Source organism: Falco naumanni, chromosome 4, assembly GCF_017639655.2.
Source record: "Falco naumanni isolate bFalNau1 chromosome 4, bFalNau1.pat, whole genome shotgun sequence".
Lineage (NCBI taxonomy): Eukaryota > Metazoa > Chordata > Aves > Falconiformes > Falconidae > Falco > Falco naumanni.
The window spans coordinates 64240995-64268482 of record NC_054057.1 but is presented as its reverse complement, the minus strand read 5'-3'; the positions used below and the strand labels follow the sequence as shown (position 1 = coordinate 64268482).

General features: G+C 41.5%; 1 protein-coding gene across 5 annotated transcripts; it reads right to left on the bottom strand.

Annotated features, from left to right (window-relative positions):
* Positions 1–648: 648 nt before the first annotated feature.
* Positions 649–27250, bottom strand: HNRNPM (heterogeneous nuclear ribonucleoprotein M). Of its 5 annotated transcripts, none has more exons than XM_040592281.1 (16): positions 27074–27250; positions 21861–22030; positions 15065–15117; positions 14214–14221; positions 14012–14129; positions 11370–11567; positions 10828–10981; positions 9685–9734; positions 9326–9386; positions 7211–7312; positions 6578–6622; positions 6104–6178; positions 5499–5597; positions 2311–3092; positions 1951–2002; positions 649–1081 (listed from the first exon to the last, which is right to left on the bottom strand). In XM_040592281.1, the coding sequence occupies exons 1-16, from the start codon at positions 27211–27213 to the stop codon at positions 918–920; spliced, it is 2271 nt and encodes a 756-aa protein (XP_040448215.1). In that variant the 5' UTR covers positions 27214–27250; the 3' UTR covers positions 649–917. The 5 variants fall into 5 exon arrangements, with proteins under 5 accessions (XP_040448215.1, XP_040448216.1, XP_040448217.1 ...); XM_040592282.1 differs by having other exon boundaries at positions 14036–14129; positions 27074–27248; XM_040592283.1 differs by lacking the exon at positions 7211–7312 and having other exon boundaries at positions 27074–27248.
* Positions 27251–27488: the final 238 nt, after the last annotated feature.

The window sequence follows — 27488 nt, the reverse complement described above, 5'->3', positions numbered from 1 at the left end:
ATGCAGCTCTCAAACCAAGGTAAGGGCAAGGAATCATCTTTGGCATAAAGTTTCAGCTCTCCTGCCACAAGGATTACCACTTAAAAATAATCACTTTCATTTTGTGTTATTGAAACTATTTGTTGCAGGAGAAGGTGAAATATGCCACCTTCTGCCTCTCACCTGCAGCAGCTGTTTGCCACCACACCTTGCCCTTGACTGGAACCGATACACCTGCACGCATGGCCCCCGCTGAAATGCTCCATCTTAGAAAAAAATAAATGAGGGGTTTAAACCCATTTTCAGTTCAGGCCTTCACAACGGCACTGACACAACCGAAGGTAGAGGATATTCTCTTTATTATTTTTTTTTTTAAATTAGCATTGCCACTGGAGAAAAATTAAACTACCAGCCTTTTGCTAAGAGTGGTCATCGATTAGGTCAGAATACAGGAAAGGGAAGTTCCCTGCACGCCAGAGACATTCAAACACTAATGCAAATGCAGAAATGCATCATTTTAGAGACCAATTCATACTGTCATAAACTGACGACCAAGAGGAACATTCTTTCTTGACACTTCACAAGAGAATACAAATTCTAGTTTACTGAGCTCGGTTTACAGATATTTTTGCAAGCATAGGATGTGCTGCCAGTAACGGATGCTGTGACTGAAATCTTTAACTTGCATTTATTATCAAAGTCATACTGTTTACATCTGTAATGTCAACAAGATGCCACAACTACAAAAAAAGATTGTGCACATTGCAGTTTCAATGCAAAAACAGTAAAATGGAAATCCATTTGTTAAAAAAGTAATTAAAATTACTCCAGAAAGCAACTGAATTGTTTTAACACCTTTACATCCAGTCAAATTAAAATGGTTAACAAGAAAAAATACAAATTCAAAAATCTGGTATCAGTGTTAAAAAGGCAACTACTTAAGCATTTCTATCAATTCGCACATCAATCTCCCTCCCACGAAGCTGTATCCCATTCATCATACGGCAGGCTCGCTCAGCTACTTCTGGGGACTCAAACCTAACCACACCACATCCTTTCGACTTCCCATTTTCCATCTTGATATCAGCATACAGCACATGACCTTAAAAAGAAAAGAAAGGGTCTTGTTTAACCTAGCAAGTACCATGTAACTGTCAAATCTCAGTTCTCTACCTCAAGCCACAGAAAGCACACCTTTAGAAGCTACCATTACATTGACACTTAAAGCTGCAGGACAACTTTATCAAGTCATAGTTTTGAAGAAGCGTTCTCAGTTTGAGAGGTGAATTAATTCAAACTGGTTCTCTCAATTCACACTCCAGCAGCAGCAGATGAATGGAGCAAAGCACAGGCTCACAAGCCCTGCCTAACTTGTCAACACACACTTCACATCACAACTGGTAAGGCTGGGGCTTGGTTTTGCCATCAGACAAGCAGCACAAGATATCGGGGTGCACGTCTGGGCACAGCAACCACTACCATGAAAAACTTCCTAATGCTGAACAGGACACCTCCGCTGTCAGTAGCTGAAATCAGACTTTTTAATTTTTATTTGAAGGACAGTTTTCCCAGATAGTTACATTCATTTAGACTTAAAGAATCTCTGCAGGTGCTTTTCAGCAGTTCTCAGGACTTGCATCTTTATTCCTATCTCTTTCTACAACTACGAAGAGCCTACCCACATGATACACCCCAACTGAGACTGACAAAGACACACACGTTTAGAAAAACACGTTAACTTGGTTATCATCTGGCTAGACACTTATTTCTTTTTAACGCTGCAGAACTCTTGCTGGTACAACAGGAGCAGTAAACATCCTCACAAAGCTTGTCAACACTAAGACCTGGTATTTCAGTGAGTCCAAGTGAAATTTTAGTTAAGATACTAGCGTCAGGGACATACAGAGCCAGGAGTTACTGTTTAATTCACGTTCAATTTTCAGAGCAGTTACCAGTGATAAAATAACTTACCACATTCATTAAATTTATCTTTCAGCATTTTCCATGTAAAATCAAAAGGCAGCTGTGAAAAGAGAAGAACAGACCGTTACCGAGGATCTGTTGACCAACTTGCAAGTCCTGCCACCTCTTCGAAAAAATGTTTTCCATCCTTGGGACAGCCACTGTTCAGCATTTTCAGTTACAGATGCCAAGAGCTCTCCTCCTATTAAGGAAATGGCTTCAACTCACGAAAGCCTACATAACTCCACCTTTGGCAGCATGCCATATTAGATAATCTGACTGAATTCAACTGAGCACAGACGAGATCAACATGTCAGTACCAATTCATTTCATGACCTATGAAGGAGAGGTAGGAAGGAGGCTACTCACATTTCTCACAAATATCTGACAGGCTTTTCTGGCCACCCCGGCTGCAGGTCCTCCAGTTCCTCCAAGGGAGCCTGCAAAATTGCCTGCAAAGTTTCCACGTTCCATGTCCATCGTTCTTTCAAAATTGCTTCCCATTGCAAGTCCCATTCGATCTATGCCTGCTCCCATGCCCTGTCCCATAGCAGGACCCATTCTTTCCATGTTAGTGGCTCCAATGCGCTCCAAGCCCATTCTCTCCATGCTAGCAGCACCCATACGATCTATTCCTATTCTTTCCATAGGAGTGGCACCTATGCGATCCAATCCAGCTGGCATTCTCTCTATCACCTGACCCATTCCAGTTCCCATTCCAGCAGGGACCATACGCTCAATACCTATACCCATGCGATCCATGCCAGAACCCATACGTTCTACGCCTGACCCCATTCTGTCCATAGTGGTGCCAACGCGGTCAATGGCAGCACCCATTCTCTCAATACCAAAGCCTATTCCAGAACCCATTCTTTCTATGCCAGAACCCATTCTCTCAATAGCTGGGCCCATCCTCTCAATGTTAGGAGCGATGTGATCTATGCCCAGAGGGGCCATGCGGTCAATTCCTGAACCCATTCGCTCCACATTGGAGCTCATGCGATCTAACACAAGTCCCATCCTGTCTATTTCTGACCCTACTCTCTCCATCCCATGCCCCATCCCAGAAGGTATTCTTTCTATTCCCGAGCCCATACGATCAATGCCAGGTGCCATCCTCTCAATCCCAGGAATGCTGGCATTTCCACCACCTGGAACACAACACAGAGACTATCAGTATTCATACGGGGACAAAAAACCCAAATGCATGTTTACGCCACTGAAATGTTTTAAGTTTTATCATCATTCAGAAAAGTGACTGCACACTGTGTGCTCTCTTGCTGCAGAATACAAAGTAGCAGCTTATTTCAGCTGGTAAGAAAAGTACTGTGTTGATTAGGCAGACCATCAACAACTACACCACATGATTACACATCCTGTAGTCAGGATGGAGAAAAGTCCTTCACTAAAGAGCTTAACCTCCATACACACAAAAAGAGCCTTCCAAAGAAAAAGGAGAAATTTTTGAAGGTTTATGCAAACCTAGGAGAACATCAGGTGGCAAAAGTAATATTTTAAATGTAATCTTAGCTGCTAGCTGTCCTGAGCAGTACACTGGGGATTACACAGCAATAGTAATCTAGTAACTGAAATGACAGTTCAAGTACAGATTGTTTGGAAGACAAACGAAATCACATCATCCTTGCCATGCAACTCAAAGACTGTGTCAGCCAAGGCAGGTAGAGAGTTTTGCAAGAGCTGGCCAAAACTTAAGAGCAATAAAAAGAAAGCAAATTCCACATGAGAACCACAGCAGCACGGCCATTATAAAAAAATCACAAAGCATGCTTGGCCTTTTAGTGTGGAAAGAAATATAAATAGGTTGCCTGTGCCATAACACACCAGCAAGAATAGGGTTTCTGTATCTGCTACATAGAATCCCTTGACCAAGTTGTCCCGACTGCTACAGTCTTTCAGCTCCTGCAGTAGAAGTTTCACTCCCCTACAGTTAAGGCCATTTTGCTGCTGTACAAAGGATCTTAGCTTACGTACCAAATCAAGTTCTGCACTGCAGCACTATAATAAAAATCATGTTGAGTTTGATTCCTATTTAAAGCGGAAAAGCTTTGAAGAAAGTGCATACTTAAGTAATCTACATATATTTAACAAAGAGAAACAAGACATGTAAGATGAGCCTACGCTCAAGAAAACTGAAGCAACCACATTTACAAATGGCACTCATCTTGCTTCAGTAGTACCTTAAATAACAGAGTGGGTTTGGGTTCCGTGACAATTGTGCAAGCAAGACGGCATTTTTTGTTTTTTATTTAGATGAAGAAACAACATCTATTTAGTATTTCTTCAGCTGAAAGCCAGCAGCGTTGTGCACTTGTTTTTAGAGTCTCCCAGAAAAGGGCTAATCCTGTGCAGGCAGACTGAGCCAGCTCTTGGTTACTAAATGTTGTGACTCAGTCATTAAGCAAATAAGTGTCTTCCAGTAATCTTTTTTCAGAAGGGTTTTAATGCATGACATTGCTTATCTGTTTAAAGATTACCTCTCTCAAAACTATTCCTCAAAATTATTTCTTGCATTATGGGAGATACATTTAAAAAAAACCAAACAGTGAATTACCATAACTGAACCGCTGCTTTAAGTGCATCGAGCTGTCTGACAGCTGTATTTGTTTTGCAACCTTGATTTTAAAAGGTAAGGATTTAAATTTTATTTTTTTTTATTGATAAAAGATCACCTCTCCTTGCATACAGGATCCAATTTTACAAAGAGTCATCCAAGTTGTATCAGCAACAGTTTATTTTATTTCACTTTCTTTAAAAACCAATTTAAGTTTTATCAAATTAACAGAGCACAGCAATAACAGAGCCATCTCAGGAACTGGCTCAATCAAGCTGTACTCACACAAACAGACGCTCACAGTAGACATTAACAATGTTCAAGCTCCGAATCTCTCCGCAAAAGCATGATTAATACCTTTTGCCATCTCAAAGCTGCTACAGACACAACAGCACTGCACTGTGCTTGCTCAGCCCAAGTAATATTTTTCACCAAGTTATTTGCTACGCTGGTAAACTTTCCTTATCCCACTGGGGTTCAAAAGGAAAGACCAACAGAAAACACCAATTTTAGTGCTGCATGAGTTGCACAGTAAGGTGTTCTCCTCAATCATCTGATGTGTGAGTCTATACCAAACTCCTAAAACATCTGGGAGGAAGGGAAGGAAATTAAGATTTCTCCTCCCTACTGTTAAGGGCACAGAGTACATTTTAGTGACAAGATTGGGTCACGCATCATTCAGAACCTTCCTCTTTGCCAAGCACATATATGGAAGTTTAGCATGAAGTTTCAAGACGCAAGGCAGCATATTAGGACTGTCAGAAAGTTTCCTGTTGCATCTGAATCTATTACACAGTCCCACAGATCACTACTAGTGTGCACCCATCTGCCTTCTGTACAGCTTTTAGGAGTCTGATCAAAATCAAACTATTACAGCAAATATATATATAAAATAGTCTGTTTTGTTGTAACAGAACATACAATTTTTACGTAGAGTTCCAGTATGAAAAGCAGGTGGTAGAAGTACTTGGCTTAGCATACTTACCTATTCCTCTCTCCAAGGTCTCTCCAAAACTACGAGACATTCCCATTTCATTTCTTCCAAATTCTCTTTCAAATCCTCCACCCATGGCACGGTCCATCTCTGAAAAGATTAAGTTTGATATGTTCTTCAGGGTGCCTAAACTACTCCCGAGAGAACATTTTAATACAGGCATCATTTTTAAAGGTTAACAGCAAGACAAAATTTAAAAAAATTTTTTCCCGGATCATTTTATCATGTCCTCCTGAGACCAACAAAAACCCAACAAAAAGCAGGACTCATCTCAATGTGGACAAACACATTTGAGGCTGTCGCTCTGCTCTGGAGAAGCGTTTCTGGTGAATCCAGACAAAAGCAGAGTTTATCTCTTTCTAAACTAGTCATTCAAAACAGCCTCAGTCACTCACTTTCTGCTGCTCAGTGCCATTTAGAGTCGCTCAGAAAACAAGTGACTTGTGGGCACCATGTCAGCTGTAAGCTTTTAAGTTTTTCCAAAAAAAGCTGAGAATAGGAAAGTGACCAGTCTAAGGAGTCTCTCCTCCAGTAGTACACTTTCAGAGAACACAAATCAGGAGTTGGATATAAAAAAACCAAACCCTAAAGCCTACCGCTCATTCTGCCCATGTTCATTCCAGCAGGGAAGCGACCAATGTTTTCCATGCCACCAAAAGGACCTTCCATTCCTAAAAGAAAATATTTTTCAGGGATTCTTTAGCAATGCATTTCAACTTAATGGTACACTTCACTCATATAAGCTGCTCTCACAGAACATTTCCACAGGCATCAAGACAAATGTGTATCACAAATTCACAAAACAAAATTTGGTCAGAATTTCGTCACACCATTTCCTAAACCAAGTGCAGTTTTAACAAAACATGACCAATGTTTTTGTCACGTGACTTATCTGAGGCATTAACCCTTCCCCATACACCTATAGCAGCTCTATTAATACTCAAAAAGGAACAAGTTATTACTAAAATCATAATGATGTCCAAAGAACACAAATGCCCACTAGACATATATGGCTAATTTACATGATTCAGAAAGCCCAAGCTATATACATGTCAAAAAACACAGCTTACCTCCCATTTTATTCATTCCAAAGCCCATGCCTTCCATTCCCATTCCTCAAAATAAAAGAGAAAGTTTTATATAGCAGATGTAATTCTACAACAGTTCAGCCATTAAACTGGCTGTAGAAAGAGAAACCATACAACATGTCCACTGTTTGGACTGAAGAGCTTACATGTAATAACTCTGAGTAGATTCCAACATTCCTTCTCAGAAAATAAAGCAGCAAAGGGGAAAAACCCATAGGCATTTGTAAATTGAAAGCTGAATGTGTGCTACTTTTTAGGTGGCTCTTTAAAACTTGTGCTATTTAAACATATCCTAAACAAAGATTTGCAAGCCCACTAATAAGTGTTAAAAGTGAGAGATGGTTTTAAAAGTTTAATGTATATTTGCAGTGTCTGCTGCTCATGCTCAAGAGTCAGAAAATGAGAGCTGTGCCTTGACCACAGTGAAAAAAAAAATGGAGCAGTTGGTTAAATTCAGATTTCCATTATCAAGCTCATTACTTAGCTCAACAAAAACTCATTTGGCTTTAACACTCCTAATACACTTCAACTTTTTGTGTAGGCAAAACAAAGCTATCTACCTTCTACACAGCTTAAAGCTCTCATGAAACAAAAGCATAGGAGTAATCTTCTTACCTCCAGGTCCCATGTTGCCCATTCCCATGCCTTTGTTTAAATGATTTGCATCAATAGGTTGACCTCCAGGTCCTAATCCCATGCCAATACCACCAAGACCATCTGAAGAAAATATTCAGATATCAAAAAAGCCTTCTTTCCATAGTTTGACAAAACAGCAAGTTTTATTCTTAAGTAATTGACTTCCATTCTCCAAAAAGCTTGCTGTGTTCCCACTTTGGGGTGTGTACTTAAAGCATGAAAGTGTATAGTAAATCCAGAGTAGATGTGTCTTGAAATATACTAAAAACTAGTTCAAGTATTTTTTCTCATAATCCATTTTCCATCTTACTACTGAGAAAACTTGCTTGTTTGGTTGGTTTTAAGCTGACTCCTGAAAAATAACTGGCTAGAACACTGCTTGTTTTGTGCAACTCCTCAATCTAAGGAGAATAGAGTGGGCAATTTAGTATAAAGATCTTCTAACCCTTGCACAGTACTACCCTTGATTGACAAATGGCTTATTTCCACCTTTGCCAAGATTCTTCCCTTGTAGGTAAGAATTTTAACAACAAAGTTCAACCTATTGTTATGATAGCCACCTATAGAATTCAGAGCACACAGCCAGCCTCTTCTCTGAGCAAACAAAATGTATCATTGCCAGGCATAATTTTGAATCTTCCTGTACCCAAATGAATTAAGGATTCCCCAGTCCAAAGAAAGAAGAAAAAGCCCTCATATTTTCCTTATAGTTAACCAGTAAGAAAGAGTTCTCTGCTTGCACTTGCATCAAACAACAGCTTAACAGCATTCTTTGCCTATGAGAAGAGGACTTCCTCGTTTACAGCTCAGCATAATAAACGCAGGAAGTGTCGAATCTTGTTTTAAAACAACACAAGGTACCCCTTTCCCCGCCCCAATAAAGGCCAAAAAACAGGCTTCCATTGTTATTTGTTGAGTTTTATACAAAGATAATTAAATTGCAACCCAATGACTTTCAGGAAAGACGTATAGCATCATAGAAAGTCAGGGCAGTAATAAAACCCATGAATAATACTGCTGCTGAATAAAGCTTTGACAGACACACAGAAAACTAAACTAATTAAGAGATTGATTGATGATCTAATTAAGGGACGGACTGATCAATGATCACTAAAATTGTGCAAGTTAGCAGCACACAACAGGTTTGGTTCCCATTCCTAAGAAAACAGCAGCTGGCTGAATTAACAACTACGTTAACAGCCACACTTTACATCTTTGCTGTATTTAAAAAAATTAAGCCTGTGATCTCCTCCCACCTCTAACTCTTCCCTTCCAACCCAGATTCTTCCTGTTCCAATACTTTCAGTATCTTATCACAGCATGACTGGGGTTGGAAGGGACCTCTGGAGGTCATCTGCTGCAAGTCCACTGGCTCAGGTGGGGACACCTGGAGCTGGTGAGCCAGGACCATGTCCACACAGCTTTGAGTACCTCCAAGGACAGAGACTCCACAGACTCTAGGCGACCTGCTGTTCCAGTACGCAGTCGCCCCAACAGCGATGTTTCCTTATATTCAGATGGAGTCTCCTTATATTCAGTTTATGCTCACAGCCTTGTGCACCACTGGAAAAAGCCTGGCTCCCTCTTCTTTATACTCTCCCTTCAGATGTTTATATACATTGATAAGATTCCCCTTTAGAAACCTGAAGACCTGGGAAATTCTCAGGTCCTCAATTTAGCCCTTTCAATTAAGGACAAATATTAGATACCCAGAATACCGTCATGTAAAAGGAAGCACTCTCTTCCCTATTGACTAATTAATTTTATTTCCATTAAATCCCACTATTAACAGCAGCTTTAAAAGGCACCGGGGTCTTTGAATTGCAATTGAGATATTTGGAAGCCATTAGAACGTGAATGGGATACTGTTTTAAGACAAGCTTCTAGCTATGAGCTGAAAGAAGTATAAAAAAAAATAAAAAGGACAAGACTGAGCAGCTCTTCTTTACTATTTCCCCCTTTGATATTAGTCAGACCGCGTGGATCCCAACTTTCCGAGGTCTGAGCCAGTCTTACTGGGGCTGGGATCAGGCCCCAGTTACTGAACAACAAAATAAAAAATGTAACATGTTCAGTCATGCAGGAGAGACTTACGAGGAAGTTGTTGGGGTCGCTCTGGAGGAAAGAAGTCTCCTTTGGGAAAGGCTCGTTCATCCTAAACACAATTCAATACATTAAAGTTCGTAAGATAAGTAAGAAATTACTTTTTGCCTTTTTTTTTAATTAAACTTAAAGCTAAAGCTATCTACACTGGTTTTGTTATTGTCTTTTAACAAAATAATCAGACTTAACCTTCCCTGATGTCATAAATTGACATCACTAGGAATTAGGCAAGTCTCACATTACACCCCCCCCCCCCCCCCCATTTCAACCCAGCCTTGAAACCACACAGCATCCAAAATCAGAAGCACAATTACCAGGTCAAAAAGCAGTAAAAATTTGAACGTACTTACCATTTTTACATGCATCGGTCTGTCAAACAACAGCTGCCCATTAAACATCGCTATTGTTTCATTAAGGATCATTGTTAAATCGCTAGAACCACACAAAGTGTTAAAGCTTTATGTGCTATCTGACACAGATTAGAAAAACCTAGTCAAAAAAACACATCTCTCCAGGTTGCTGGCCGCTGCTTAAGCTATTGTTCACAGATTATCCAAAATCCTTCTGCCTTCCCCAAAACTAAAAAGCTTTAAAATCTATTAAGTAACTGAATATTCAAATAATGTGGTTTTTTTTTAAATTAAAACACAAGTTAAAAATAATCTTCTGGTTAAGATTAAGTTCATTAAGAGATCACTCAACACATGACTCCAAACCAGCCTAAGTGTTTAAATGTTTCATCAGTAACTTTAGCCATGTAAGATAGGAGAAAACAGGCAGAAGCTCCCAACATTTCCAAATCAACAAATAGCCAAATTTTGGAGTATGCCACACTAGCAAATCATGTGAAATTTGCGTAAGTCTTGCTCCCACAAGGCTTAACTTACTAGGTGCATAGGCAGAACAGAATTAACATTCAAGCAGAAACTTTGGGAGGGGAAGAGGGAAGCGTTTTCATCTTTTCCATACCTTAGCCACAAGTTGAGAGATCACCCACACAGTATCATCTGTGCTTTGGTTTTGTTTGCTTTGCTTTTTGTACACTGCTGCATAGCAAACAATCATTCACACAGCGTTAAGTATACAAGGAACAGAGGAACACACTAGGTCAAGCCATCTTACATTACAAATGGATTTGTTGCATTCCTCCTCCGTCACAGGAATTGAAGACAAATCCTGTTTCATAAATTGCATTTTAATACTAGCTACAACCTAGAGACAAACATTTACTATTTGGACTAGAAACACATATATCCACATGGGAAAGAGAATCCACTCTGTTAATGATTCTGTGCAAATAGCAACAATTCCTCAAGATGGACTTTTTTTCTCTTTTTCAATTTTCCTTAAGTAAGCCATTGCAGTGGATGACATGACTTTCTGCAACATGGAAGTATCCTCACTTATTGTAAAAACTACAATTTATATTTTCATCCTGCTTTGTTTACTAATTTATGTGCCTACTATTTACCATCGCTACTCTTCAAGGATACATATAGCCTGAACAGCCTCTATAGCTTGCTCAAAAGTGACAGTGCCGATCCCACGACTTTTGCCATCCTTATCTTCTAGTATGTCTGCCCGAACCACAACACCAGCCATGCTGAATACTTCTTTCAGTTTCTTCCAACCAACCTTGTAATCCAGCTGGAAGACAAGTGATATTGGAAATATGAGAAAGATTTCCATCAAAAAACAGCTTTAGTGTTCTTACATTTCCTTCCCTGGTATCAGCAATCTTAAGCAGCAAAGTCTTCACAGAGATAGGACAAAATTTAAGCTCTGTAGCATTCTTTATGCTACTTAATGCAAGATTCTTGGCTTTGTTCAAAAATACAAATTAATAGACACTGTAACACATAGGATATATCTTAATTTACAACTTCACTAGCACAGAGAATCAACAAGACTAGCCACTGTGTTAGTATTCAGTTTTACTGGAACAGAGCTGAAAGTCTAAGGCTTTTCTTCCAATTTATTAGATTTAACTCAGTTAAGACCTAGATACTCAGTTCACTGATTACACAGCACTTACATTTGCAACAAAAACAGTGCTTCCAAGTCTCCCTGCCTGCAAGGCATGAATGATCTCATTGGGTATGTTGGGATTGTTGAGTATACTAGGCGGGATATTGATCATGCCGGGGCCACCCGGGCCTGGACCAATACCCATTCCACCAGCTGCTGCCATGACCTTCTGCATTGCTCTCCTGGCATGCTCACCATCAGGATCCTGCAAAAACAGAAATGATACAATCAGTTCCCCCTGTATTCCACTACATGCGTGGGGATTTAGTGGCATGACTAAAACAGTCAAAAGAGGAAGGGGTTTCCCTTATATAGGGCTATCTGCTCCCCACAGATCTCCAGACAAGTAATTCACATATGATTGCCATCCACCCACTTATGCCACCCTTCAAGTTATCAAGGTATTCCTACTCATGCATCTCCCCTGAATCTGAAAGCATTTATCTATTATTCAATACCAACAATAAAGCTCACAATTACATCTGTTCCAAAGACTGATAAACCCAGAATGGCATTGGAGAGGTTTTGGAAGACAAATGCCAACTGCCTCTTGGCATCTTCAAAACAGTGCAACAATTCATTTACTTTGCACTTTAACTTTTTTACAAGACAAGATACAGTGTGTAAAATTTCAGGAAGATTTGGTTTGGGTAATGCTTTCCCCTCCCCACCCCCCAACTCCCCACCCCACCCTCCGGCTTTCTAACCCCCAAAATTTTTTTCAAGTATCCCCCTATTACTACATAATCTCACAATTTTAGGACATGCTAGAGAACATGAAGCATAGGATGAAGAATTCAAGGAAGGAAATGAGAATAATTATTGTCACTTCACTTTATACTTAAAGTGAATGTAAGCACCTTCACAATACAAGGTGAACTTAATGTTACTTAGGTTGGAAACATCACACTGTATTCAGTGAGTAAAATGCACCAGCACTGCAAGACTGCTGAAGAAAGTAAAACGTCAAATAGAATTAATTAGAAATACAGATGCTTTAAAAATAAAGGCTATTTGCATTAATTTGAATCTTGATCTGAATTTTAAGACTAAACGATAGCATGTTTTGAAAACAGGAGAAAGGATAGCTTTCACTTTATTATTTTAGCTACAGAAAATCATAGTAGTCTGAGGTGGAGAACACATTAAAGTGAATACAAGTCATTTCTCAATTTAGATTTCCTATCTCACTGTTAAAATAAGGTATTGTTTAAAACCAGATTAGCTCCAATATAAAGCCAAGAGTGGTTCTCAAACAAATTAAGATTGTCTGCATCAGGCAAAGAGCTTTACCTATTCTGCCATCAATTTTTATTGTGTCACCTGAAGGCCTTCACACTCCTCAGCGGTGAGACAGCCAACAAGGAGATGTATGTACTAGACAGTTGGCAAAACTGATGCTAATGGTCATCCACAGTAACTTAATTCATTCCACACTGTCAGGCTGGGGCACTTGACTGGGTAAGTGTTGCTAAAGTCCCTAACACTGGTAAAATGCTTCTTCACCGATTTCAAGTATCATTTCTGAGTCAGACAGAAATATTCAAGTATGACAACAGCTTTGTGAAGAGTTGGGCAAATTACAACCACCTCTTCTCAAGGACTGATACCAAAGGGCAACCTGACTTCTAGTACTAATGGTATATCATTAACAGGAAAACTGACCCAGACGTGGCCTGCTCTCAATAGCTTTTTCTTCCAAGGGCCCCTGGGAAAAGTCAGTGCCTGAAGACTTCCAGGTGCAACTATGTTTTTCTATAACCTTCCATTTCACCTCTTCTTTCCTTTAAAGGGTAGCGAGAGGTCAATAGTGCCCGAAGATGGCTTGCACCCAGAAGCAGGCTACTGCTCCCGGAATTCATTACTCACAAAATCTGCGAGACCTGAGAAGTGCTGCCACTAGAGCCAGAAGCAGGTTACCAAGGGGAGACCTTCTGCATACATTCTCTATCTTATACACATGCAGATGTCTTTCACCCCCCACCATCAGGTGGGCAGGGCCCAGCAGAACACGCAGCTTGCTTAGCCAAGAACACAGCTCACGTACCCTACAGCCAAGAGATAATGCTAACACTCAAGTAATTCCCTTCTAATTTTTGTTCCACTGAGCTTTCAATGCAGCTACAGGTTCCAAACTGCTGGAATAAAACTTTAAACTTATCAATGGTTAAGAATTAACTCATGGTACAGTTGAGCATGTCATACTGGTTGACAATACCAAAGCCATCAAAATGGAAATAGATCTAAGTATTTCAGAAAACAGCTAATTCTACAGATTTGTTTGTAGAATATACATTCATTACAACGCAGAATTAAAAGGGAAGGCAGTCAAGAACAAACAATACTTATGCAGGTTTCTTCTTCAAATCACTAATCAAGAAAGCACACCTGCATTTAAAACCAAACTCTTGCTTTGTCAGAGCTCTGCATTGCTACCAGCACCTATTCTTCAGATTATATTTAGTCTTGATAATCATATTAAAACTTAAGTTCAGCAGCACATGCCGATGGTAAAAAAAAAAAAAGGTTGACTGTCTTTTTTTAACCCTATTTGATGAGTCCTACCTTTCATCAATTATTCTTATCTTTAAATGAATCAGCCATAAATTTTGACTAAAAACTACCCCTTCACCTTCAAATTCAACATACTGAAAGAACAGATGCACGTCTTACTTCTTTCACTTTCAATGGTCTTCCACCAAGACTATGCTTGTTCAAAACCTCTGCAGCCTTTTTCATGCTTTCTTCCATCTTGAATTCAACAACACTGTGGGGATACAAGACATCTAAGAACATTGCTTATTTTTTAAGAGTTTCCTCATTTTTGCTATAAATTTGTAAGTGAACTTACGCACATCCCTGACGAGATGATTTCACAGGCGAGTAACAGGGAGGAGAAGGAAGAAAGAAGAAAATGTAAGTAAAAGTACAAAACACACAAAACAACTTTTTTTTTTTTTTTAAGTCAAATCACATTAGTTTGCCCTAATAGTGAAAATAGATGTAATCTTACCCAATAAAGCCTTCAATACTTGAATGCCATAAGATATAATTTCTTATGAGTTAACAGGATTAAACTGTAGTTTCTGAAGTGGTAACGAACAAAACTAAGTCCCGATTCTCCAAGAAAAATACCACACGCTTCATGTGACCTGTCCTCCCCTGTCATACAGCAAAACCCTCAACATATTCTCTCACCCTAAATCCATATCCTGCAGTACAGTTAAGCATGCTCCTACTATTTTTCTCCCTGTAAGATACTGTCACTGGACTAAAGGACTTAAGTACTATGAAGGCAATGTACATTTACATTTAGGAATGACTTCTGTTTACTAGCACAGGAAGTGTAGTTTACAAAACCTGCTTCTGCACACTGGCCTTACAAATTCAGCGAACCACTACAGTGACATTTTCCAAAACACAAGTATTACATTAATATTCCATACCACTATACATACTGCTAGGGTCCATGGGTCATTCAAACAGCCAACGCCAACTGAACACAGTGGAAGACCACCCTAACACTGTTTACAAGGCCCCATCCCACCTCCTCCCCACCCCAAAAGAAGCTTTAAACAATCCTATGTTATAGCCACTAAGCATACACACTCTCTACCTTCCTGACTTCGTTTCGTTCCACGCCACCATACAGTTACATTTGTCATGTAGAAAATCCACAGAAGAAATCTCTCAAACACTTACCCTTGACTTTCCTTCAGCGTCCATTAAGAGCTCCACGTATGTTACCTCACCAACTACAAATCAGATTCCAGACGACACATATACCAAGGGAGAAAAGCCAAGAAAACAATGGGAATTTAGAACAATCAACAACCGTGTATGGAGCCTCTGCCTTATAAGAAAGCCCAGAAACACTCCATGTTCTCTAGACCACAAAACTGGACAATTACAGGTATGCAGTACAAGTCATAAAAGTTAAACATGTTCTTGATCTTCCTCCGCTTCAAAAGCCAGCTATTTCCACAGTATCAGTTTCCATGATCTTTAGTACCCACTCATTACTTGAGGCAATCCAAATCCATGGGGAAGTCTGCAAGAACAAGTTTCCTTCACTCTACATGGTACGCAATCCTGTCTCCATAGTCCAGAACTTGCACAGTTAGTTGCTTTCCTCTGGATTTATAGACAGACTTCCAAAAAGGGAGAGTGAACCAAGAGACCAAGAGATCACTGCCTACTATTTATTTCAGCAGGTTTTTTAGCTTTTTGTCAAGCCACAATAAAGTTCATTTTTTAGCTTCAATAAGCAGTATTAAACCCACTGCCATATTTGCTCTTGAGACAAAAATGTCTACAGCAAGAGGCAAAACAAACACTGGAAAACTGCACTGCACCTTTCCTCACGAGATTAGGATTGCCTTTTCATGACCACATGACCATATCATGTACCTCCAGAATACAACTACCAAAATGGCTGCTGCCTTTGAAATGACTAGCACACAAAATAATTACCAAGGAAAACAATTTTTCTTTCTGGTTTTAGAAGTCCTAGTTTTTAACTTTAAGAGGACTCCCAGATTGCATTATCCAAAAGGTGGAAAGCAGTCTTTGTGGAAAACTATGACCTAGTGTGAAGACTTGATAGCATATTTTGAGCAAGGAACTAGAGTCTCCCATCCAAGAGTCTACTCTTGGCAAGGGCCAGAGAGAGGAAGAGGTGTTCAGCACAACCTCCCACAGGACCGGTCATCTACAGCACACCTAGTGTCATTATGCAAAACATCCCAAAACGTCTCCCTCGAAGCTGGAAGAACAGGGATGCTTAATGAAATCACTCCTTTTTTAAATCTCAATTTCTTATTTTAAAAAAGTAATTCAGCAGTATCAGCATTCCAGCCAAGGAACAGTTAGCTAGGCAGAATAAAACTCTGATCTATTCATGTTTTTATGAGGACAGTGTTTGAGACTGGTAAAGGCTGACAAGCAAGTCCCTTTGAAAGGGACAGGGCAGATCAGAATGTTCAGTTAATAGCCATAGCTTCACTATCGGAACAATACTTGAAATAAAGCCTGATAAGATGAGTTCTATCCTATAATCTGCACAGTATGAGATCACGTAGTATACATAGAATTGTTTCCACCATTTGTGCAGCGAAAGGCACTGCACTGTACACAGCCCTCCTGCAGTTGCCCTTAGTGGCACATTGAGCCCAAATATTGAGCATTACCAAGACATTCTGAAGCTATCCACTTCAAAAGCAGCAGCCAGAGTCCAACCAAACTTTGATCAAGAAAGCGAGTGGGATTCAACAATTTATGTAGTAAGACAACAAATTCCCAGATTCTCTACGATGCAAAACCACTCCATTTCACAGAGGCCAGAAGTCACAGGTTAGAGCCTGTGACTGCTCCTAGTAACACTACTAAGCCCCTAGATTGAGGGCTCTCCTCTCCCTACCACATATCGAGTTCAGCTACAGTTCTTACTTCAGAGCCACACAAACACTTCCAAGGAAGTTTGCCAAGCTTGAACATAACATATTAAATACAATTTAACATTTACTTTTAACAAATCTCTGACCTCTGAACCACAAGATTTCCAGGAGTCTATCACAGCAGCAATTGTCTGTCACTTGGAAAATCTAGTACATGCCAATTTTGCTCAGTGCTTCACATTCAAGCCTTATCGACACCCATATTAAAAACTAAATATACATCTTGAAGTAGCTGGTTTCCTTCAAAGGACATCTGAACTTCCTGAATAGCCAAATTAAAAAAAAAAAAAAGCAAGGAGAAGCGAAGAACACCAAACAGCGTAACAGCTCAGTATCCAAGACACCAAGTCCAGAGTACAAAACAACTGCAGTAAAAATGCAATTTTTTCCGCTGAAAAACATGTAAAACAATTCAACATGACACTTCTTCCAGGAGACTATCGTTTGAGGCTGGCAAAGGAAACTCTTTTTGTAAGAACTTATGCTGGGTCACATTTTTTTGTGACTTTTTATATGTCACTTTTTCTTCCTTTATTTCTAGATCCCAAACCACAGTATGTCAGAACATCAGGCACTGGGGATAATGCAGTAAGGGATGCTTATGACAGTGCATAGGCAATTAAGCCATGGATAAGTACCAACAGCAGATATGCACGTACTAAACCTGCTTCAGAAGGCAAAAGAAATGCACAGTGATCCAGGCAGATTTTCTTTCTGCTAGAGAAGTGTAGAAGTGTTGGTTTATATAAGGAAACATATCCTGTATCCACAAGTGAAGAAGTTTCATTCAAGCACGTGAGACCATTACTTAAGGAACTGAAGTTTACTACTGGACCAGCCTCCAAAGGGAGACAAAACTTGCAAAAAAATACTATCTCCAAGTCAGTGTAAGTATAATTAAAGAACACGTTCCCCGTGACGTCTTTAGGACTTAACTTAGAGCAGACTGGGTTTTTTAATTTTTTTTTTTAAACCTCACAATTGAGACAAGTTTCAGGAAATGTAGTTTCTGAACAAGAGATTGAAACAGAAATCATTACAATAACTAGAAATACAAACCAAAAGAATCTCCAGTGTTACATACTATAGTCGGGGTTCCCCCCCACAACCTTTATATCCACTTCCCAAAGTTTATCTGCACAGAAGATTAAGATGTTCAAGCCAGGCCGGTCTGTCAGAGTTCAGGTATTCTCCAATAACTGTTCAGGAAGCTCAGATAAGTATGTCGGTATGGTGACTTGAGACATGGCTCAAATGGATTCACCTAGCCCTGAAGACATATCTGGGAAGTAACCAGAATAATAAGCTCAGAGGTACATGTCAACTTTGACGATTCTAAAGTTGGGCATTATGATTTCAATAGTTAGTGACAAACCACAAAGCTCTGAAAGGCGTGAAAGATGCAGAGAGACAAGTCTAGGCAAGGGTAGAAGCACATAAACTGAAAAGGAGTAAATCTTTTTATCACAGCTTTTTATCACAGCTATTTCTTTGGCCTACAGGGTCAAAAGTAAATACTAAATTGAGAAGGAAGACTCAAGATGTTACCAAAGCTACATGGACGTCCCATCATCTTCTGAAGAACTACAAGCAATGTGACTGAATCAAGAGGACTCTACCTAATAAAACCAACACTTTCAACATAAAGCGATTTGAATTGGTCACAGCTCCTCTATTCCTTAAGAGTGTAAAGCTTATGACAGGCAATCCCTAAAAGGGAATTTGGGGGGTTTGGGCTGGAGAGAGAGAGGAGAAATACACTTTATACATGTACAAAACTTTTGTTAAGGGGGAGAACAAAAACATTCTTCCTACAGTAGAGACAGAAAGAGTTTGCAAGCTATTCTTTTACAGTAGGGAAAGGGAAATCTCACTTTTGCATGAGAGAACCCAAAAAACCACATGGATAGTTTTGGCTCTTTAAGAGCCCAGGCAGGAAAGAGGGAGTGAAAAAGCTCACCGCAGCCACTGGTGAAGGACAGAGCCTCCTTGAAAAGATGGTTAAGGCCCACGAAACTAGAGCAACTCATTAGTACATCTACTGAAAGTAAGGGGGAACAAGTGAGATGTGCAACAGCACTTCCACATTCCTTATTCATCCTTTTCTCTTTGCCCACCTAAAACCTCAGCCTGCAAGCAGACTGAGACAGAATCTTGGGTACTGAAACCCTGGGGACCCTCCAGCAACAGCTGTCTTCAGGTACTGGAGTAACAGCTATTAGTACTAAAGTAACAGAAGTGCTCACCAGTACTAACATCTGGATTGAGTACAACAGTAAGAAGGCATGAGTTGCATCTTTAGGAGCCCACAAAAGTTCCAAAAATTTCTGGAGCTGGAGCAAGAAAGGCAGCAGCACATGACATTTAACAGCTGCTCCTCTTCACAGAAAGTTTAAGCTAGGAAAGCTTTATGGCTTCTCTTCCTCAAATCTGTTCACACATCCAGGTTTTGATAGGAAGAGGGAAGCCTGCTGCATACTACAGCTCTGCCTTCTGTAAACGTGGGTACAGCCACGCTCATACAGTCTCTGGGGTGTCCTGGAATCTTTTAAATGTGACATGAGCATGGCCTTGACTGCAACTGCTCCTGGCTTTGCAACAGAGCAGAAAATAGTTATTGCCTCATTTTACAGCTAATCTTTCTCCTTGTATTGTATGCCATTTTGCTAATCTGGTCAGGAAAGAGGTTTAAAATACAGAATTCTGTATTTCCTAAAGGAACCAATAAATATCTCAAATTCAAATACAAGTTCTTTTTATTATACGGTTTCACCTCATTTATGCCAGCTGCCATGAAGCACTACCATTTTTCTCCCTAAGACAGTGCCATTTGTTGGGGGACAGATTAAGACAGCTATTTAGCATTCAATAGTGTTTACATTTAGACTCCACTTGCAGACTGAAGAACTGCTGCCTCACTCTTCTCCTGACACCATTCACCAATTGCAAGTTATCAATGCTGATTACATCAGTTTAGTAGAGCCTTGTGTTTGTCAGCTAATACAAGGGAGTTTCAAACAAGAACATTTTTAATTTCATTAATAACTGTGTCATACTGCATACCTGTAATTGAGTTTCACCAACAAATACACTGAAATGACTGCACCAAGGCATTACACTTGAGAGGTATCACCTTTAGAAGACTGTACGCATCTGAAAAAACCAGGTTGCAGAAATATGAGCAGACCTCAAAGCTCATGTCTCCTAAACCATACTTACTGACGCAAACCAGCCGATTGAGGTGAACTCCTCCTACGTTCAGCAACCTGCCATGCCATTGCTGCTAACAGCTTAAGTCTTCACGACTGCCAAGCAATGGAGCAGTCATGAAACGCCTATACTTGCCCTTTGTGTACAGAGCTGTTTCACATGCTCCCAAAACCCTGAACATTTGGCCTATAATTCTTACACTTACAAGCCAAGGATTCTAACATTCCTGGTTCTTGGAACTACTATGCCTTGTATCAAGAAGTACCGATTGAGCAAGTTCAAGCACAGCACAAGAGCACCAATTTGGTAAAGTCAGTGACTAATTAGAATGAATCGCAACTACATAGCAAATCTAAACTGTTGTATTTTAACAGGCAGTCCCAAAAACCAAGAACAATGCTTCTCAATATTTAGCATAACAAGCCCTGCAGATAGAATGAAGAGGTTTCAATGTTCCCCTAGGAGTATCTGCTGGAATGAGTAGCTGAACAGCAAGGCAGGAAACAATCTCACACCGGACTTTTCCATCCACGCGAACTGGAGAGAAACCACAAGACACTTGGAACGGAATTCAACATAGTACTTAAAATTAGACATCTACACATACAGATACTCCTATTAACCAATGTATCTTGCGTAGCAAAGTGAAAGCATAGTTTAAGGCAAGGGACCATTCATAATTAGGGCCTGTTAAAGCAGTCTTTAAGGCTTTAACTCTTCATATTAAAGAAAACCATTGCTGAATCTCAAGCATCAGTGTTTCACAGCCTCTAATTATGGATGTTTCCCAGGGCTTATAGTCCTGATGTTCATTACGCAGACTCAGTTCCATTTTGCCTCCAAAGACACATTTTAAAACCCTCTGGAAATTTGTTTTCCCATTCACTAGGCCACACCTTGTGAACACATTAACAATCATACCTTACCTAGATCAAACACAAGTGAACACTGATCACTATTTTGCAAGACATTTATGACTGATGCTATGTATTTTAGAAGTGACCCACAAGAGGAATGATTGTATTAGTTACTCTTAACTTGTTTTGAGACATTTTCATGATGGAGAAGCCAAGTATTTTCTTGCCACTCCGCTGCATTTCCAAGGTGACTTGAAAACTAGGAAGTCGAGCGTCAGCTTAAAGAAGTAACACTACATTTAGACTTGTCACCACCTGAGAGTAGCCAGCTCAATCCCTCCATCTTCTTCAAGAGATGAAGATGCTAAGGTCAACAAGCTAAGGCAGCTCCCATTCACAAGGGGCAGTTACACAGAAGTGGGGAAGGGGGAAGCACCATGAACATGATTTCCAAAGCCCTAACTGTGTTGCAGCACAAGCCAAAGCACAAACCTGATTTTTCTTTTTTGCAGGTCACCCTTAAATACATTTTACTGCTATCAAATGGCAGCATGGATCTTTACCTAAGCACAAATCACTACAAAGTCTGGGGACACAGCTATATATACACACACCAGATCAGCAGTAAAGATCTACCTTTATTACCCAAAAGACATTAAAATGCTTTAGACAGCTTTGTTGCACGTCAAGGCTAAAATCTGATGAAAGCCTCAGTTTTTACCCCCTAAGAAAAAATACTCTTAAATCTCCGATGAAGCACTATTAGCTATATGCCAACATGCCTATGAAGGAACTATCCACCTGGAAGGCTGCCAGGGAGTAGATGTTGTGCAACACCCAAAAAGGCTTGAAGACGACCTTTTTACAAAACTCATGTCACTACGTCCACCCAGAACTCCAACTCTTAAGTTTACAAACAAAGTCAGCCACAAGTAAGATGACAGACATCACTTGGCCACCTGAGTTGTACATTACCTTTCTCTTTGACCAGGTCTTTCAGAGACTGCCACTTCACATCAAACGGAATATTTGTAATAAAAGCTCGGTATCTTTTAGCAGGATTAGCATATGGCTCAAAGCGATTTCCTCCTCTTTTGACACTTTTCTCTTTTCTTTTTTCATTTTGGCTTGGTCGTTCACCTTCACTGCAAGCAAAGAAAGATAATCACACACATTAACTACTCTGGCATTTGATCAATGTCATACCACCTCTTGGAACATAACTTGTTACATTCTTAGAACTAAATCAAAACTTGCAAAGTTTCACCCATTCGTGTTATTTGCAAAACTGTACACCTTTCAACCAAAGCTGGTACACATGGTACCAGTGCTACATAGCGCATTGTAACAAAGACCTTCTAACAGCAGACAACTCATGCCATGAAGACCCACTATCTTCTCCCACATTTATCCAATGCCACCAAAGTTTTCAATTTCATAAAGCTGAATCTCTTTAAAGCCGACCAAGCCTCACTCCATCTCTTCATGATGCTCCAGACCAGGCATCCATCCTATTTATTCTCCCCTTAGCACACTATACTACTTAATCACCTCTAAGTCAAATAACACATTGACCCACCAAATTTGTAGTCTCACACTAGAAGAATTTAAAAAAAATAATCCTGTATCTAACTAAACACGCAGGTCAATGACTCTTTCCTAACAACACTTTTTTTCCTCCTCCAATTAATACAGTTTTTGGATGACAACAATTCAAGGCCTCTGTGCATTCCAACAGATGTCTTGAATAGTTCCTTTAACCATTTCAGAATACCAGCTCTAACATGTCAAAAATGTATAAAATTAGAATTGAAGGCTATTTCTCAACCAACCTAGATGACCATCAGGTCTTACTTAACATGACACAAATGCCACAGAACAACAGTATTGAAAAAAACAGGAGAATGAAATACTTCAGCCTCAGCCTGACATGATTTCCTTAACTAATCCTATTAATCTCCTTGTCCACTTTGTGCTGGTTGAGAAGATGCAGAAATACATCTTAAAAAGAATTCAGGACAATACGTCAGTCAAAAAAGCTGGTAACATTTCTAAAACATATCTGTACTACACTGAGCTTTTGCTCAACTTAAGTAGCCCTGCACAGTCTAAGCAATGCCGGAAATTCCGGCTCCGATGTGAACACATTTCTGCATCAACACTGTCCGTTGCTTTAGAACCATTTCAGTCACTAACAGATAGAACAGCCTGCAGGGAAAAAGAAGGAACAGGTATGCAGATGTCTCTGAAGTTTTATATTTGAGCGGGTTCCCCACTTCGATTGCATAGCAGTATACAACTTTTCAGTCACAAGGATACATTACAAGCAAACACACAAAAATACTGTATTTTATGGATACAGCCATAACTGCAGTGTATCACTTAATGTCAAGAGACACAGCTTCCGCATTTAAGTAATATGCTGGAAAAGAGCTCTATAAAAATGTACTGGGCCTGGCTGAGCCCCATAGCAGCCCTCCTAGTGCTGTGCTTGTATCAGTAGCTAGAAAGGTGGTGACAGCACACCAGTGTCTTGACTACTGCTAAGCAGCGCTCACACAAGTATCAAGGCTGTCTCTCCAGTCTCCCCACCACCACCATCACCAGTAGGCTAGGGTGGGCAAGATCCTGGGAGGGGACATAGCTAGGACAGCTGACCCAAAGTGACCAATGGGATATTCCATATCATATGACACCTGTTCAGATATAAAAACTAAGAGAAAGGCAGAGGAAGAGGGGGGCGGGCATTCGTTATTGGCAACTTCCTACTGCACGCAACTACTAGCAACTCCTACACATACTGAAGCCCTGCTTGCCAGGAAGTGGCCAAACATCACCTGCCAATGGGAAGGAGAATAACATCTTTTGTTTTCCTTCACTTCCATGTGCGCAAGTTTTGCTATTGCTTCATTGAACTGCCTTTATCTTGACCCACAAGGGTTTTTTTCCCCATCTTATTTTCTCCCACCCTGTTCTGCTAAGGAGGGGAGTGACAGAGCAGCTTGATGGGCACCTGGCATCCAGCCAAGGTCAACCTACCACACAAAAAAAAGCATCCTTAGTTATATACAATATTTGTTTCATCTAATAGACAAATTTTTAGACTTCCCCTCACTGTACTTTTCAAAAACTTCTTGAGTAATGCAGTAATTAAAAAACCAAAAATAGAAGGATTATCCTGTTTTGAATCTAACACCTTAACTTCAGTTTGGCTGAAGAAATAACAGAAAATTTACTGCCTGTGTTTAAGCTACACACATTTTTTTATGGTTATTCCTCAAACTGGAACTATTCACATTCCCCCTGGGTCGAACTGCTATACATAACATGCTTCAAAGTAATGCGGTATGGTGCAGACATTTTTGCAATCCTGCATTTAAGGCACCCAAGTTAACTTAAAAACACCTCAAGCTTTGATATACCTGCGAAGAATCCAGACAAGCCACATTACCTGACCTTAAAGACAAGCATTGTGCCCCTGCCTACACTGAGGGCACTGCGAAGGAACTGCTGGCTGTGGTGGGCTCCCCATACCGGATAGTGCTGCAAAGAGACATCTACAATGAGAGGGCCGATGTGTTCACCTATATATAAGGAATATGTAGAACATATTCCTTATCGTAGTCAGCATTAACAAAATCCAGCCAGGTCAAAAGAATCAAGGAAACTACTTCAGCTGCAAAGGGTTTTTTGTTGTTTTGCAGGATTTCAGACACCACCTCCATGCGTTTCATACAGCAAAAGGACAAGAACAGGCAGGTACAGCTCCACAGAGATCGCTTACAAGATGTGGTTACCAAGTGTGAAAACAACTGAGCATTCAGCGCTTCTTTTAAGGGAGTTCTAGACAGCAGGAAAGAACAGGCTCCACATCACCTCCAAAATACACCACACCTTTAAGTATCCCTAAGTTGGAAGGACAAGGGAGACTGAATTCCCACAGCAGCTTCGCCCATCCCAATAAGGAATCACCGAGTAACTGGGATCCATTTATGCCAAGATATTAATGCCAGATGTACAGAAAATAACACATTTAGGTCAATACTTTCAAAAGATATTTTATCTACTTTTTTTTTCCTTGGGTTACAGAACTGAAATGTTTCATCAAGACTAAAGAAAAATTATCCCATTTTTGATGTGTGCAAAAGGAAGAGCTAAAAGGGAAGCTCCTATTTCCTCCAAAGAAACGGACTGTTATGCATATTCCTCTGCAAGATTTCTTAAACATGCCACCTAGACCCAACAAATGTACCAGAAATCACTAAGAATCAAAATCCAGTATAGGCAGATCTCCTTCTCTCCACAAGGACACTGAAGATATGTTCACATGAACACTGGCATCATCACTACAGATGTGTTAGCTCTGCCACATGGAGCTTGATATCACACATAGATTTACATCTAGATAAAAAGATAAGCTCTCTGGAAAAACTCTAAATATAACAGGAACTGGGGGGGGGGGGGGGGGGGGGGGGGGGCCCGGGAATCAGTATAAAGCAGACATCTTCACTTCTACTTCCAGGAATGAAGTGTCTCCTCTCATGTAAGACAAATTACTAGTTACATATTACCTAGAGCTGCAGGTTCTGCTACATTCACCAAGAGCGAGCTTTGAGGTATAAGCAGAATTAAGACACGAATACCCTCCACATACCAACTAGCCAACGTGAAGAGGAGAGAAGATGATGGCAAGATCATTCCCTAGCCCTGGCTAACATATTGCATGTCACAGCATCACGTGCCCTGGCAGCGCTGGGATCCTAACCCTCCAGGATCAGGACTGCCTCAGCTCCTGAACAGACACGCCTGTTTCCACTTGGCAGGAAGAAAACAGAGTTGCATATGTCAATATTTTTTTCAGTTGCCATAAGCACAGTTTAACTGGGGGGGGGGCCACAAAAAAGATATGGACAATTTTCCCCAGAAGTGACACTTGGAAAGCTGACCACCTTCCTGGTCGTGTGAAGCACAATCCACAGACTGAGGCAGACGGAAGAGAGTGGTTTCTCAAATTGAGACACACCATGCACCATCTCCTCACCATACCTACATCAACTCCAATTAACTACAGACCATGGAGCTGGCCTCTGTCACTCAGATGTCAGCTCTGGGTTAGACTACAGATATGCAACATGCCTGGGCGTAACAGCCCGCAGCTGCAGGCAGCCTGACTGACACACAACTATGTAACACACCTCAGGAACAGCAGATAAATGAATCTGACCTCAAGTCTGAAACATTACTCACAGAACATCAGGTTCAAAATGCTGATTCTTATCTCCACAGCATTTAAGACCTGGGGCCAAATATTAACCGAAGAAAATGTGTTCTTTATTCCACAGAGTTGGTATTAAGAAAAACGCTTTGCCAACTATGAAGTTTTTCAAAATGAGGCTAGCATTAACACAGGGAAGTGACAAGCAATTCAAGTTTTTTCTGCTTATCATCTCCACATTTACATATCTAGAATTATAATCCCTGCAAGTTTGGTTTTTTTTATTTCTGTAACGTTCTATTGACATCAGACACAAAACACTAACTTAACGCCTGGCACTTAAAGCTCTTGCGGGATTTGTCTCTCTCGTGTTCCTAACCCACTCCACAGGTAAAGCATCAACCACGGAACAGAGTATACGTTGCTCCGAATGTTGCAGCAGTATGAGAGGTGACTGCCCGAGAAAAGCTTAACTATTACAACCTGCCACTGGCAGAACGAAAAGGCATTAAGTCACACCAAACCCACCCCGCCCTATACCTCTAGGGGAGGCTTTACGCTGTCCGCTAAAGCGCTGCAAAAATATTTCCTCAGCGGGACAGGCAAACACCTCCAGGATCTCACCGGCCGCCGGGGCCTGCGCAGAGCACCAGGAGGAAGGACCGGTCCCCTCCCCGCTCCGACCGCAGACGGCGGGAGCCGCCGGACGCGCCTTCCCGGGGCGGCCCCGCGCCGCCAGCCTCCGCGCCGCAGCGGGCAGGCCCCGCCCGGGCCGCGCCTGCGGGAGCGCCGCGGGCCCAGCCCCAGCCCCAGCCCAGGCCCCGGCCCGGCCCCGCTGACAGCCCCTCCAGCGCGGCGGCCCCGGTCCCGGTCCCCCCCGCGGCCCGGCCCGGGCCAGGCCCGCGGCGCGGGGAGGCCGCATGCAGCGCGGCAGGCCCAGGCGGCAGCGCGGCCCTACCGCGGCCACCCCTACCTCTTGGGGGGGGCATCCCCAGCACTGCTTGCCCCGTTAGGTGGTGGCGGAGCCGCAGCCGCCACCGCGGCTGCCGCCGGCTCCTCCATTTTGCTGCCGGCGCTTTCCGTGGCCGCCGCTACCGCCGCTGTCGCCGCCATTTTCCCAACGCTGCGCCTTTGTGTGAGGAGAGCCCGCCCCGCTGGCTGCGCGCGGGGCACGCCGGGACGGGGGCGGGAAACAGCGGCGCCTGGCGGCGCTGCGCATGCGCACTGCGGCCGCGCGGGCTGCGCGGGGCTGGCGGGGACCGGGGCTTGACGGGTGGATGGGGTCGTTCCCGGGCTGTGAGGCCTGAGGGGATGGCAGGGCCGTTCCCGGGCTGTGGGGCCTGAGGGGACGGCGGGGCCGTTCCCGGACTGTGGGGCTGTGCTCGGGC

Excerpts from the sequence above, each read along its gene's own strand:
- HNRNPM (XM_040592281.1), bottom strand. The coding sequence starts at position 27,213 with ATGGCGGCGACAGCGGCGGTAGCGGCGGCCACGGAAAGCGCCGGCAGC. Across the intron at positions 7,313-9,325 it reads GCGACCCCAACAACTTCCTC|ATGGTCTTGGTGGTATTGGC; the intron begins GTAAGTCTCTCC and ends TATTTTCTTCAG. Across the intron at positions 6,623-7,210 it reads GGGCAACATGGGACCTGGAG|GAATGGGAATGGAAGGCATG; the intron begins GTAAGAAGATTA and ends TTTTATTTTGAG.